The 12,697-nt window shown below is 45.3% G+C and overlaps 1 protein-coding gene across 3 annotated transcripts in view; it reads left to right on the forward strand.

Moving 5' to 3' along the window:
• The first annotated feature begins 2,255 nt into the window (after window positions 1-2,255).
• Window positions 2,256-12,697, forward strand: part of DENND6B (DENN domain containing 6B) — a 36,712-nt gene continuing 26,270 nt past the window's right edge. For 2 of the 3 annotated variants that reach the window (XM_077837814.1, XM_077837831.1), the window contains exons 1-4: window positions 2,256-2,444; window positions 10,353-10,391; window positions 10,469-10,511; window positions 11,972-12,084. In XM_077837814.1, coding sequence (XP_077693940.1) covers window positions 2,277-2,444; window positions 10,353-10,391; window positions 10,469-10,511; window positions 11,972-12,084 — 363 coding nt within the window. In that variant the 5' untranslated portion in view covers window positions 2,256-2,276. The remainder of the gene's footprint in view (window positions 2,445-10,352; window positions 10,392-10,468; window positions 10,512-11,971; window positions 12,085-12,697) is intronic. The other variant, XM_077837822.1, reaches the window with a different exon arrangement.

Genomic DNA, 12,697 nt, shown 5'->3' on the forward strand with positions numbered 1-12,697 from the left:
ATACTGCAGGACCAGCTGCATTGTGTTCATAAAGCTCATCACCAGGCCGGTCAGCAGCTCGGAATCCATGCTGTCAAGAAGAGGTGGTGAGCACACAGTTTACAAGGGTAATTGAAAAATGGCACAAAACAAGTAGGAAGCTCATGGAGTGATGGGATGGAAAGAATTTCATCATGGGATGGTGAGCATGTCCCCATGATGCACCACGATCCATTCTTCGAACTCCCAGAGGCAGAGGGTGACAAAGGATGGTGAGTTACACAGCGGGATAACTATCAATGATGCAATGCTCTCTCTGTCAAAGCAAGAACAAACACCGGGGATGCACTCTGCTGCCACAAGGAGCGTTGTGCACAACCAATGTTATTAAAGCGACTTATGTCAAAGATCATAAGTTGACTTAGGTCATGTTTACACTACTGAGTTAAGTATAATGTCATGTTTCCTCTTGTCACATGCCCAAACCATCAAAGCCTGGATTACCTCAACTTTTCTATAATTGGTACCACCTTTCCCATGATTTGTTCATGCCAAACATAGTTCATCCTTGTATCTCCAAGCATTCATTTTAATTTCAACCATATTAAAGATCTGCTTCATCTCTTTCTCAGTCCCTCACCAGTCACAGTCATACAAAAGTGCAGGCCCCATTGTAAGATAAAATGATTATTATTTATACTGCAGTAGCGCCTAGAAGCCACAGCCCCACTCTGTACTAAGAACTGTACAAAGACAGTGTCTACCCCATAGAATTTATATTATTTTTAAAAACCTAAAAATGTCTACTAATACCTTAGATTACTAAGATGAAAGAATCAAAAATATCTAATTTACTCTTCATCATTCATTCCTTGAACACTTTGCATGAAATTCACCCCAGGCACTGGGTCCCACAAGGCCTATGCACCACTTAAATTTCACTTAAACCTTTAAGTGATATATAGAGACTAGTGCAAGTTATGTATTTTACTTCACTTAGTGGAAATAGGCTAGCCATTTTCTGTGCATAGTCAGTTTCAGTCTTTTCTTCTCATGTGCTAACACATGCTGCATGCAGAGATTCAGGAATAGGCTTAGTGGAAAAGAGGATATATTGTGAGATACCAGGTTTATTATTTGGATGCTGACGGGTGACTATTTCGATCTTCAGACTCCCTCCTTAACTGCCATCCACTGAAGAGTGACTAGAACAGCAGCTGGGTGGACCGAAGATGCTACCAGCTGTTATGTCTGTGGTGAACTTGATCTTAATTCACAGGATCTCTAGCACTACACCAACTCTTGAGTGCTGAAGTCTCTTTTATTAGCATGTTTGAGAATCTTCCCTGAAATGATCTTTTCCAAATTATTTTCAATTTAACTAGGAATGTTAGGTGGTTTCTTGTTTCTGGATTTTTTTTAATAAATGTGAGCCAACCACCCAGAGTACAGAAGAGGCAAGTGCTGTGAAAGCCTCCGACGCTTAGTTTTGCCACACACCCCCCCCCCCAAATTTAAAAGCAGGCCTGCAGAGCTGTTCCAGTCCTGGATTCCCCACACCATTCTGCCGTTTCATATTAATTCTGACCAGAGCTGCACGTTTAAAGCCTGTTGTTCCAGTCCCGGGCCCCCCGCCCCCAGGTCGGTGGCTACCTTTGTAAGTTTGTCCTGTGGAGCAATAAGAGGTGCTGCTGTCGTAAGGCAGCTCCGCGGCATTGTTCAGGCAGAGGCCTCTCCCCTCCCCATGGTTAATTTTGGCTTAGTTTGCCTGGACTAGGGAGCGAGGTGGTAACTTCTGGAGCAGCGGTGGGGTCCTTTACAAAGGTTAATGGCGCACAGGAAGGCTTGGTACTTATCCTGTACCTGAGGCCGCCCATGAAAGGGGCAGTTCCCTGTGTTCAGGAGCAGCACTGTTAGCCCACGGTAAACTGAGGCACAGAAGGGCGGAGTGGTCAGGTCATACATCAAGGAGGTGGGGGATGGACCCAGGAGTCCTAGCTCGCACGGGGCAGGGGCAGGGGCAGGGGCAGGACGCGCCCCCTTTCCTGCTATATCACACCCCTCCCCCCCCGTTACCCTACAACCCCCGCCCGCCCCACGTGGCTGCCCTGCCGGCCTCACCGCCACACTCGCTGGCTCCCAGCGTTCCGGAGAGGCCGGCGGCGGCCGCTCTAGCTGGCTGGAGGCTGTCTCTATGGTCCTTGGCGCGGAGCGGGTCCTCCCGGGCGGCAGGGGGCGCTGCGGCGGGCGGGTCTCGGCGGGCGGGGCGGGGCGCGGGGCGGCCGCCGCTGGCTGCCATGGACGCGCTGTGCAGCGCCGACCCCCGGCCCCGCGGCCAGCCGCCCCTGGGCTCCTGCCCGGAGCCGGGCCCGGGGGCCTCCCCGCTGCCCTGGGCCCGCTTCTCCGCCTGGCTCGAGTGTGTCTGCGTGGTCACCTTCGACCTGGAGCTGGGGCAGGCCATGGAGGTGAGGGGGGGGGGGCTCGGGGGCCATGCAGGCGGGGGGCCGTGGGGGGCTCGGGGGGGTTCGGAGGGTGGGGATCATGGAGGTGAGGGGGCCGTGGGGGGTGGGGCCATGGAGGTGAAGGGGGGCTCAGGGTTTTTGGGTGGGGGGCCATGGGGCTTGGGGGGTGGGGGCCATGGGGTGAGGGGGACCCTGGAGAGAACAGGGGGTGGGCTGAGGGGGGGTCATGGGGGTACAAGGTGAGGGGGGCTCTGGGGTTGAGGGTATGGGGTGAGGGGGACCCTGGAGAGAACGGGGGGGTGGGCTGAGAGGGGCTCTAGGGCCATGGGGAACAGGGGGTCATGGGGGTACAAGGTGAGGGGGGCTCAGGGGCCATGGAGATGGGGAGCATGGGGTGAGGGGGACACTGGAGAGAACAGGGTGGGGGGGCATGGGCTGAGGGGGGGCTCTAGGGCCATGGGGAGCAGGGAGGGTCATGGGGGTACAGGGTGAGGGGGGCTCTAGGGACATGGAGGGGATGGGGTGAGGGGGGTGCTAGGGCCTGTGGGGTACAGGATGAGGGGATGGAGAAGGCCAAGGGGTATGTGGTGGGGAGGACATGCATGGGCGAAGGGGGGCCATGGAGGTGAGTATGGGGGGGGGAAATGAGGGGAGGAAGCCATGGGGTGAGGGGGGTTGGGAAATACCCCCCTCACCCTGGATGGCAACAATTGGCAACAAAAATGATTCGGGGGCTGGAACACATGACTTATGAGGAGAGGCTGAGGGAAGTGGGATTGTTTAGTCTGCGGAAGAGAAGGATGAGGAGGGATTTGATAGCTGCTTTCAACTACCTGAAAGGGGGTTCCAAAGAGGATGGCTCTAGACTGTTCTCAGTGGTAGCAGATGACAGAACAAGGAGTAATGGTCTTAAGTTGCAGTGGGGGAGGTCTAGGTTGGATATTAGGAAAAACTTTTTCACTAGGAGGGTGGTGAAGCACTGGAATGCGTTACCTAGGGAGGTGGTGGAATCTCCTTCCTTAGAAGTTTTTAAGGTCAGACTTGACAAAGCCCTGGCTGGGATGATTTAGTTGGGGATCGGTCCTGCTTTGAGCAGGGGCTTTGACTAGATGACCTCCTGAGGTCCCTTCCAACCCTGATATTCTATGATTGTTGTAACAACCTCTTATGTACTTGAAAACTGTTATCATGTCCCTTTTCAGTCTTCTCTTCTCCAGACTAAACAAACCCAAATTTTCAATCTTCCCTCATAGGTCTTGTTTTCTAGACCTTTAATCATTTTTGTTGCTCTTCTCTGGACTTTCGCCAGTTTGTCCACATCTTTCCTGAAATGTGGCACCCAGAAATGGACACACAGCTCCAGTTGAGGCCTAATCAGCGGAGAGTAGAACAGAAGAATTACTACTTGTGTCTTGCTTACAATACTCCTGCTAATATATCCCAGAATTATATTTGCTTTTTTTGCAACAGCATTACACAGTTGACTCATATTTAGCTTGTCTGACCCTCAGATCCCTTTCTACAGTATTCTTTCCTAGGCAGTCATTTCTCATTTTGTATGTGTGCAACTGATTGTTCTTTCCTAAGGGGAGTACTTTGCATTTGTCCTGATTTAATTTCATCCTATTTACTTCAGACCATTTCTCCAGTTTGTCCAGATCATTTTGAATTTTAATCCTATCCTCCAAAGCACTTGCAACCCCTCCCAGCCTGGTATGGTCCGCAAACTTTATAAGTGTACTCTCTATGCCATTATCTAAATCATTGATGAAGATGTTGAACAGAACCGGACCCAGAAACGATCCCTGCGGGACCCCACTCATTATGACCTTCCAGCATGACTGTGAACCAGATAACTATTCTCTAGGAATGATTTTCCAACCAGTTATGCACCCACCTTATAGTAGCTCCATCTAGGTTGTACTTCCCTAGTTTGTTTATGAGAAGGTCATGTGAGACTATCAAAATCCTTACTAAAGTCAAGATATACCACTTGTACGGCTTCTACCCTATCCACAAGGCTTGTTATTCTGTCAAAGAAAGCTATCAGGTTGGTTTGACACGATTTGTTCTTGACAAATCCATGCTGACTATTATTTATCACCTTATTATTTTCTAGGTGTTTGCAAATTGATTGCTTAATTATTTTCTCCATTATCTTTCCAGGTACAGAAGTTAAGCGGTCTGGTCTGTAATTCCCTGGGTTGTCCTTATTTCCCTCTTTATAGATGGGCACTATATTTGCCCTTTTCCAGTCTTCTGGAATGTCTCCCATTTTCCATGACTTTTCAAAGATAATTGCTAATGGCTTAGATATCTCCTCAGTCAGCTCCTTGAGTATTCTAGGATGCATTTTATCAGGTCCTGGTGATCTGAAGACATCTAACTTGTCTAAGTAATTTTTGACTTGTTCTTTCCCTATTTTAGACTCTGATCCTACCTCATTTTCACTGGCATTCAGTTCTTGTCCTTTAACAACAATATGCATGAAGGCTAGCCTAGTTTGTATAGTGGATCCATCAAATGGAATGGGAACTCTTAATACACCTTTACAAGCTGTCAGTGTAGCCTAGGGATTGCACCTTTCCAAATGTTGCATGATTTGTATGCTGATATTCAATCAGTCTTGAACATAAAGCGTTCCATTGGCTTAAGTCAGGGCCTTGGTGGTGTTCAAACATATAATAGTTATGAACTAAAATAGGTGCTACGAAAGGAGGCATCAGCTGATGCAGGAATCAGATATAATTAAACTGGTTATGAGTCATGCACCAGCATGTTTCCTCAAATAGTCACTTCATAGGCTATCTCGGTTCAGGGCAACTGCACCTGTATTTCCCCTCGGTGGTCCAGCAAGGGCACCCACTCTCAGACTTCCAGTTCCGCAGCTGTTGCCTCTCTTAGGTGGAGAACTGTATCTCCCTCCCTTCTGACCAGGGTATGTCCAGGAGGAACAGTTCCAGGCCTTCGTTGTATTTCCAGCACAGATAGTCTGCCTAAACAAACCTGCTTGCTGTCTCTTCAGAGACTGATAACAATGATTGTCAATAGTTGTAAGTTACTGCACAGTTCTTTCTAAGCAAGCCAAACAGAAGGTAAAAAGCATTACAGAGAAGAGGCATTAAAACAATAAAAGAACTTACACACATGCTAATAAGCTTATTGGGAACTTCTTAATTCCTAACATGGATTCTGGCAGATGAGTCCTTCAATCTTCCACCCTAGAGGAGACCCTATGGTTACCAGTTCATCACAACTCCAGCTCAGAACAAGCACCCAGTCTTATGAGGCCTCAGTAGGTGAAGTCCATCCAATCCTTCCCTAGGGATCGGGGCCGTCCGTGGACCAGAGGCCCTGTCTGTTTGCCGTATGAGGAGGAGGGCCCTGAGGCACTTTAAACCCAGGCTTTTCATCCAAAAGTCTCTTCTTTGTCTCTTGGTCTCTGGAGAATTCAGTCTGAATTAGTATATGTATATCTCCCTGGGGGGGTGGTTCCAAGCCTGATAAAGAGTGAAGTTCATGAGCATCCCCCCTTCCTACTAGAGAAGATATGTACAATGTCACAACACATACACAATTGCATTGTTAATACAATGTACCCCAAAGATATTAACCCTAGCAAATTTATCTTAATTCCATAAGGCTTGTTCAGGATGTTACAGGATATTGTCAGTCTGTCACCCTGACAACAAAAATAGCAGGAAAAATTTCAAAATATTTTCCTATCTTTTTTTGTTTTTCTCCCTCCAGTTAACAGTTTGGAGTCTGTAGGTGCTGTTGGGAACAGATCTTACTAGCACATTGCTATTGAACTCTGCAACGGCCCTGACTGCTCGGCTGCTGCTGTCATAGAAACGGACAGTGGAGTGCTGAAAATGGGGTCTGGTAATTCTAAAATAACCCATTTCACAAAAGCACAACCCCTCCCTCCCTAAACCCCTCCAAACACAGGCGCTTTGTGCAGCAGGGGTATTTTAAACTACCAGACTCCATATTCAGGGATACAGTTTGTGTTGCTATGACAGCAGCAGAGCACTGGGGGCCCTTGTAGATTTTAATGGGGGAGCCGTAGTGGAATGGCCTGTTCTCAACAGTACAAGCAGGCTGCACGCTGTTAACTTAGCTTTGGTGGAAGAGCTCCTACTTCACAAAAAATACCGAGTGACTTCAGCCAGTTGGGGCTCCTGTTTAGATTTCAAGGGATCTTTACAATGAAAAGTGCCTTTTTATATGCAGTACATTTTTGCAATTGAAAAGTGCTGCATCCTAAATATTCTGGATTTTTTTTCCATCAACAAGGTATTTAATTAGTATTAACTTATTCCCAACCTCCTCCTGGGTGGGCAAGTATTCTTAGCTCATTTTACTAGGGAAGAAGAGGTATAGATGTTAAGGATCAGACTTCCAAAAGTGACCTTTGATTTCTGAGTGCCTCAGTGTTTGGGTAGTCCACCTGAGACATTTGGGCCAATTTTCCAAACTGCTGATCGCCTGCAGCTCCAATTGAAGTAAATGCTTAACATCTCTGAAAATCAGGCCCAAAGTGTTTCATATAAGGGGGCCAAGCTCAGTGTCCACATTTGAGAATTTTGGTTTGAGTGGCTTGCCGGTGGCCAGAAAAGAGGTGATGTCAGAATTAGAATTCTGTTTCTGTGTTCCAGTCCAGCACTCAGAACACAAATAGTAAGTCTTCCAGAAAGAGTGGTTGTACTGGATTCATGAACTGCTCGTTTGGCTAATCATTTGAGAATGAACAGACTTCAGGCTTGCAGGACTCCACTCTTGTGGCACCCTTTGCTCTGTGTGATAAAGTGGGAGTTACAGAAAGAAAAACTGGACTGAAGATCAAATTGGTCATAGCCATATGAGTTTGAAGTCAGCTGCTCATTGCAAAAATACATCAAGCATTTTATGAAAATAATTATGCTCCTCCTGTGCAGTTCTAATGCATCACATCTTGGGGTCTAAAAGCATACATTTTTTGGCCTTGTTTTTAATCACACATCTGCCCCTTCAACGCTGTACTGTACTTGTCATAACTTCACTCCAGGTGTTTTATAGCTTATTCCTTTTTTGTGTGGTGAGGCTGTACTGTAAGCGTAGTCTCTAATAGTTAACTTGACTCATTTTCAGAAGCTGATTAGGCCAGCCTGCCAAAGAAGCTATGAGAAATTACTAAAGCTAGGACAGGCTTGATCCTGTGAACCTTCAAAGCTCTGGCTTGGAGCCCAGAGTAGCTATTAATAGACAGGTGGGAGAAGCCAAGTTTTGAAAACAGCTTCTGATTTGCATACCAGGTGATTCTCATACTGTCCTGAAACAGAACTACCTCCTGAGACACTCAGAATTAGACTGTGCCTAGAAAATCCCTGTCTTGCAGGTCATCCAGTGCTAGTTGCTTTCTAAGTGCCAGTAACCTGCCTCCCTAAAATTCCCCCCTGCAATTTCACTTGGCTACATTATTCTTCATTTTCTGTCCAGAAGGGCTGTTTGGGGCAGCTGCTGTATGGTTTATTAATGAAGTGTCGTAAATACTTTAGGATCCATCTGGGTAAAAGGTGGGATATAAAGCTTAATATCATTATTGCTGTGTCAGAATTCCTCACTTCTCTTTGTATTTGTGATTGAGATTATTGTTCTGGAAAGAACCTGGCTGGTGTATGTCAGTTGCACACAGATTTCTGTACTTGCCACTGAGCTGAGAAATGCTGAATGAGTTTACTTCTCCTTAGTGGGTTACACTGTCTAGAGGCGCATAGAGCAGCACTTAAATATTTCAAGTACAAAATGGAATTTGTTTTAAATTTAGATACATAGAATCAGTCTAGGTTCTTTTGCATTTGAAGCATTAGGTGACAAATCCTATTGACCTTATAGCATAATTCTTTAGGCATTTGAGGTTGGAGTCAAACATACAACATGCCTCACCAATCTATTAGAATTCTTTGAGGGTGTCAACAAGCTTGTGGACAAGGGTGATCCAGTTGATATAGTGGACTTGGATTTTCAGAAAGCCTTTGATAAGGTCTCTCACTAAAGGCTCTTAAGCAAAGTAAGCAGTCATGAGATAAGAGGGGAGGTTCTTTTCTGAATCAGTAACTGGTAAAAGACAGGGTAAGAATAAAGGGTTAGCTCTTACAACAGGGAGAGGTAAATAATGATGTCCTCCAGAGGTCTGTACTGGGACCTGTTGTGTTCAACACATTCTTAAATGATCTGGGAAAGGGGTGAACAGTGAGGTGGCAAAATTTGCAGGTGATACAGAACTACTCAAGATACTTAAATCCAAAGCTGACGGCAAAGAGTTACAAAGGAATCTCACAAAACTGGGTGACCGGGCAACAAAATATAAGATGAAATTCAATGTTGATAAGTGCAAATGAATGCATATTGGAAAAAATAATCCCATCTGAACATACAAAATGATGGGATCTACATTAGCTGTTACCACTCAAGAAAGAGATCTTGGTGTCATTGTGCATAGTTCTCTGAAACCATCTGCTCGATGTGCAGCGGCAATCAAAAAAGCTGCTAATGTTCGCAACCATTGGGAAAGGGATAGATAATAAACCAGAATATAGCACAATGTCACTACATAAATCCATGGTGCGCCCACACCTTGAATACTGCATGCATTTCTGGTTGCCCCATCTCAAAACAGATGTATTAGAATTGGAAAATGTACAGAGAAGGGCAACAAAAATGATTAAGGGCATGGAATGGCTTCTGTATGAGAAGAGATGAAGAAGATTGGGACTGTTCAGTTTAGAAAAAAGACAGCTAAGGGGGGCGTGTATGATAGAGATCTATAAATAATGAATGGTGTGGAAAAAGTGAATCGGGAAGTGTTATTTACCCCTTTACGCAACACAAGAAACATGTCACCTGATCAAATTAATAGGCAGCAGGTTTAAATCAAACAAAAATAAATACTACTACACAGAACGCACAGTCAACCTGTGGAACTTGTTGCTATGGGATGTTGTGAAGGCTAAAAGTATAACTGCATTCAGAAAAGAATTAGGTAAGTTCATGGAGGACAGGTCCATAAATGGCTGGTAGCCAAGATGGTCAGGGATGGAATCCCATGCTCCAGGTGTCCCTAAACCTCCAACTGACAGAAGCTGGGACTGGCTGGCAGGGCTTAGATTACTCAAAATTGTCATGTTCTGTTCATTCCTCTGAAATGAAGGCACTGGCCATGGTCAGAAGACAGGATAACTGGGCTAAGTGGACCACTGGTCAGAACCAGTGCGGTCATTCTTATAAGTTTGCAGTTCCATTGCAGTGGTCACAAGATATGGTCCCCTCTGCAGCCTTCTGAACAATTGGACCAGTTTAAAGAAACATAGGTGGCTTCTTAGCCAGGTTCAAAAGCAGAAAAAAACCCTATAGATATAGGCCCATGCTTAAGTGCTGTCCTTAATGGAGATATTTTCCTGAATTGGGGCCATAAAGAGAAAGGGACTTAGAAACAATTTCAGGCTGAATGAGGATAGTTCTGTCTGGCTTGCTCTAGAGAGCACAGTCATCAAATCAGCAATCTCTGCTATCAGGTTTAATCTTCAGGCAACTTAGTAGTTAGTTTTTAAAGTTCACAAGAACTGCTAGTTTTTAAACCAGGGATGTCAGAATTAAAATGTGAACGATTCGTTGTTTACAGATCGGTTTATCTCATAAATGTGGCTTCTGCCAAAGGCTGCCTTTTGATAACTCACTGGACTATCAGGTTCTAAATGGGTATGTTTACCTGTTAATAGTGTGAGCTGGAGTCTGTGGATTATATAATCTGATTTTTTCTTCCAGCCGGGAAGCAATGTACATTAAAACCATTGGCCTGGTGGGGGTGAGTTTGGGGGAACGTAGCAGTGGCCGGAGTCTACAGCTTGTCATCTCTTGTTTGCTTTGTAGTTGGTGTATCCTTATGACTTCAGACTGACTGAAAAAGAGGTAGGATCATTTCTTCTGTCTTCAAGATCAGTAGATATGGTAGAGGGTGTCTTACAATGTGTTCTTCTTTGTTACAGAAAACCAACATCTGCTACTTGTCCTTCCCAGACTCCTATTCAGGTAGGTGGCATCTGTGGGCTCTGAATGGAGCATGGGGATGGTTCCTGTTGTTGTGAAAGAGACATTAAGGTTCATATTAGAAAGAGTGAGTCAGCATCTGTAATGTAGCAGAGAGAACAATGGGCTGTATCTTCCAGAATGAAGACCTCAGAGAGCACTCCGGCATCAGGGCTGCCTGGAGCGGTTTCCAGTTGAATTTTGATCCGTATCTAAATAGATGCAGAACCTGTGACCTAGCGGCTGACTGGAGAATTTCACTATGTGCAAGCTTTACTCATGCTTTTCAGGTGCCAGAAAAAGCATTAAAAATAGTAATGAGGGCTAAATTTCCCCGGACTTGCAGCTGTCCATGCAGAAGAGGGCTCAGCACAGAGAGAAATGTACATAGCTTTTTCTGTGGAAGGGGTTCTCTCAGAACAAAACAAATTCAAAATCTCTGTTCGCAAATCAGAAAGATAGCAAGCTGTATTAGGCCACTTCCAGTAAATCCCTCCATGATTGTTTCCTACATCTGCACTCCAGGGCTTTGGCCAGTTGAGTTTTAATTGTCTTTAGAGATAGTGCTTCCACCACTTCTTTTCTGAGCCCTTTCTACGTCTGCTGTCCAGCCTAAATTTTTCTGTTCTTCGTGTTAGCCCTTTATTTCTAGCTGTGCTCCTTCATAGCACACATGATAATCCTGTTTCCTTCCTTGGGGCATAAACATCTACTGAAATGTAAAGGGTGTGTCACATCTCACCCCTATGTAGTGCGTTAGTCATTGATTAGCCTAAATGATTGTTTAGCCAAGTTTTACATATGTAACTCTTTCATCATAAATCAGTCCTCCCAGAGTCTTGAATATCAGTCCCAGTTTGGCTCTCCTTTCACATGCATGATGATGATTTGGAGCCTAAAATTATGTGAACTCGCTTTGCACATATTCTGTCAGTGTGTGTTTCTGCCCGTCCCGTCCAGTCTGGGGTATCTCTGGAGAGAGTTTCATGCTCTTGTACCACGTGCAAAGTGTTCTCAGTGTGGGGGTTCCCAGCTGTGGAACTCACTCAGCTTGGCCATTTGACAGAACAGATACATCCTGGCTCTCGGGCTATGATGCACTTGCTGTGTTTTCAGCCAAGCCTTTATACAGTTTTGGATTAAAACTATATATGTGTAGGTTTCCAATCTGGTGGATGATAGGGGGGAGGGCTGCAGCTGCTCAGTGTGGGCAGTACTGGTTGATGTCTTTAATGTTCCCAGCAAATGAGTGCATAATAAATACATCAGTACAAATTCCTGTGATGTGCTACATCTCGTTCCTAATTGATCCTACTGTTTTGCTGTTACTCTCGCTTCTAATTTGAGTTTGATATATTTTAACATGGTTTTTACTTCCTTTGATTATCAAAAATATTTAAGTCCCTAGTCCTTTCTTTACTGAAACTTCTTCTTGAGTGTGTGTGATCTTGTCTCTGTCTCAGGTAGCCTAGGAGATACTCAATTTAGCTTCCGTGTCCGTCAGTCTGGGGGGCAGAGAAACTCTCATTTTGGGGATGATGGCGAATATAACAGAGAAGCCCCCCTAACACTACAGGTCAGTTATTGCTCAGAATGCAGCTTGCACCTGCAAAATGAACAGTAGCATTAATGTGTGTAAAAACAAAATGTGAACATGGATGTCTTTTGACTGTAAATAATTGTCCTGTTTGTCTGAATTTTGCCTGAGGCCATGGGAATAATCACAAAGGGGGTAAATGTTCAGCATAGGGACTCCCATTCATCTTAATGTGAGTAGAGGGACGTACTGCCAAGGATTTAACCTCTCTGTGGGAATAAAGATCAAGATGTGATGTGTTGGAATGAATCAGGCTGAAGGAGTGTTATTGCTCTGCTCAAACAGAGGATGAAAGTTAGAGCCCTGGTGACCTAGAATAACTTTCTACCCCTGGAGTTCTGGTCTGTGATTCTCTCTTGTACTGGTTAGTCCATTTCACACAGAGAAGGTAAGTGTGGTCAGGTACTGATTCTCCTACGAGAGCAGGAGTTTGTCCTTATTTTCTCTTCCTTCTCCTCCTGTTTGGTGTCAGGGTCCCTCAGGTGCCCGTGTAAAATTTCTTAACAGCAGCCATCATATGCCCTGGGGAGTGACTCATGGTGACTGCTGCGCAGAGAAGGAATTCTGAGAATGTTCTGGCCTCTCTCATCAC

Source organism: Eretmochelys imbricata, chromosome 1, assembly GCF_965152235.1.
Source record: "Eretmochelys imbricata isolate rEreImb1 chromosome 1, rEreImb1.hap1, whole genome shotgun sequence".
NCBI classification, from domain to species: domain Eukaryota; kingdom Metazoa; phylum Chordata; order Testudines; family Cheloniidae; genus Eretmochelys; species Eretmochelys imbricata.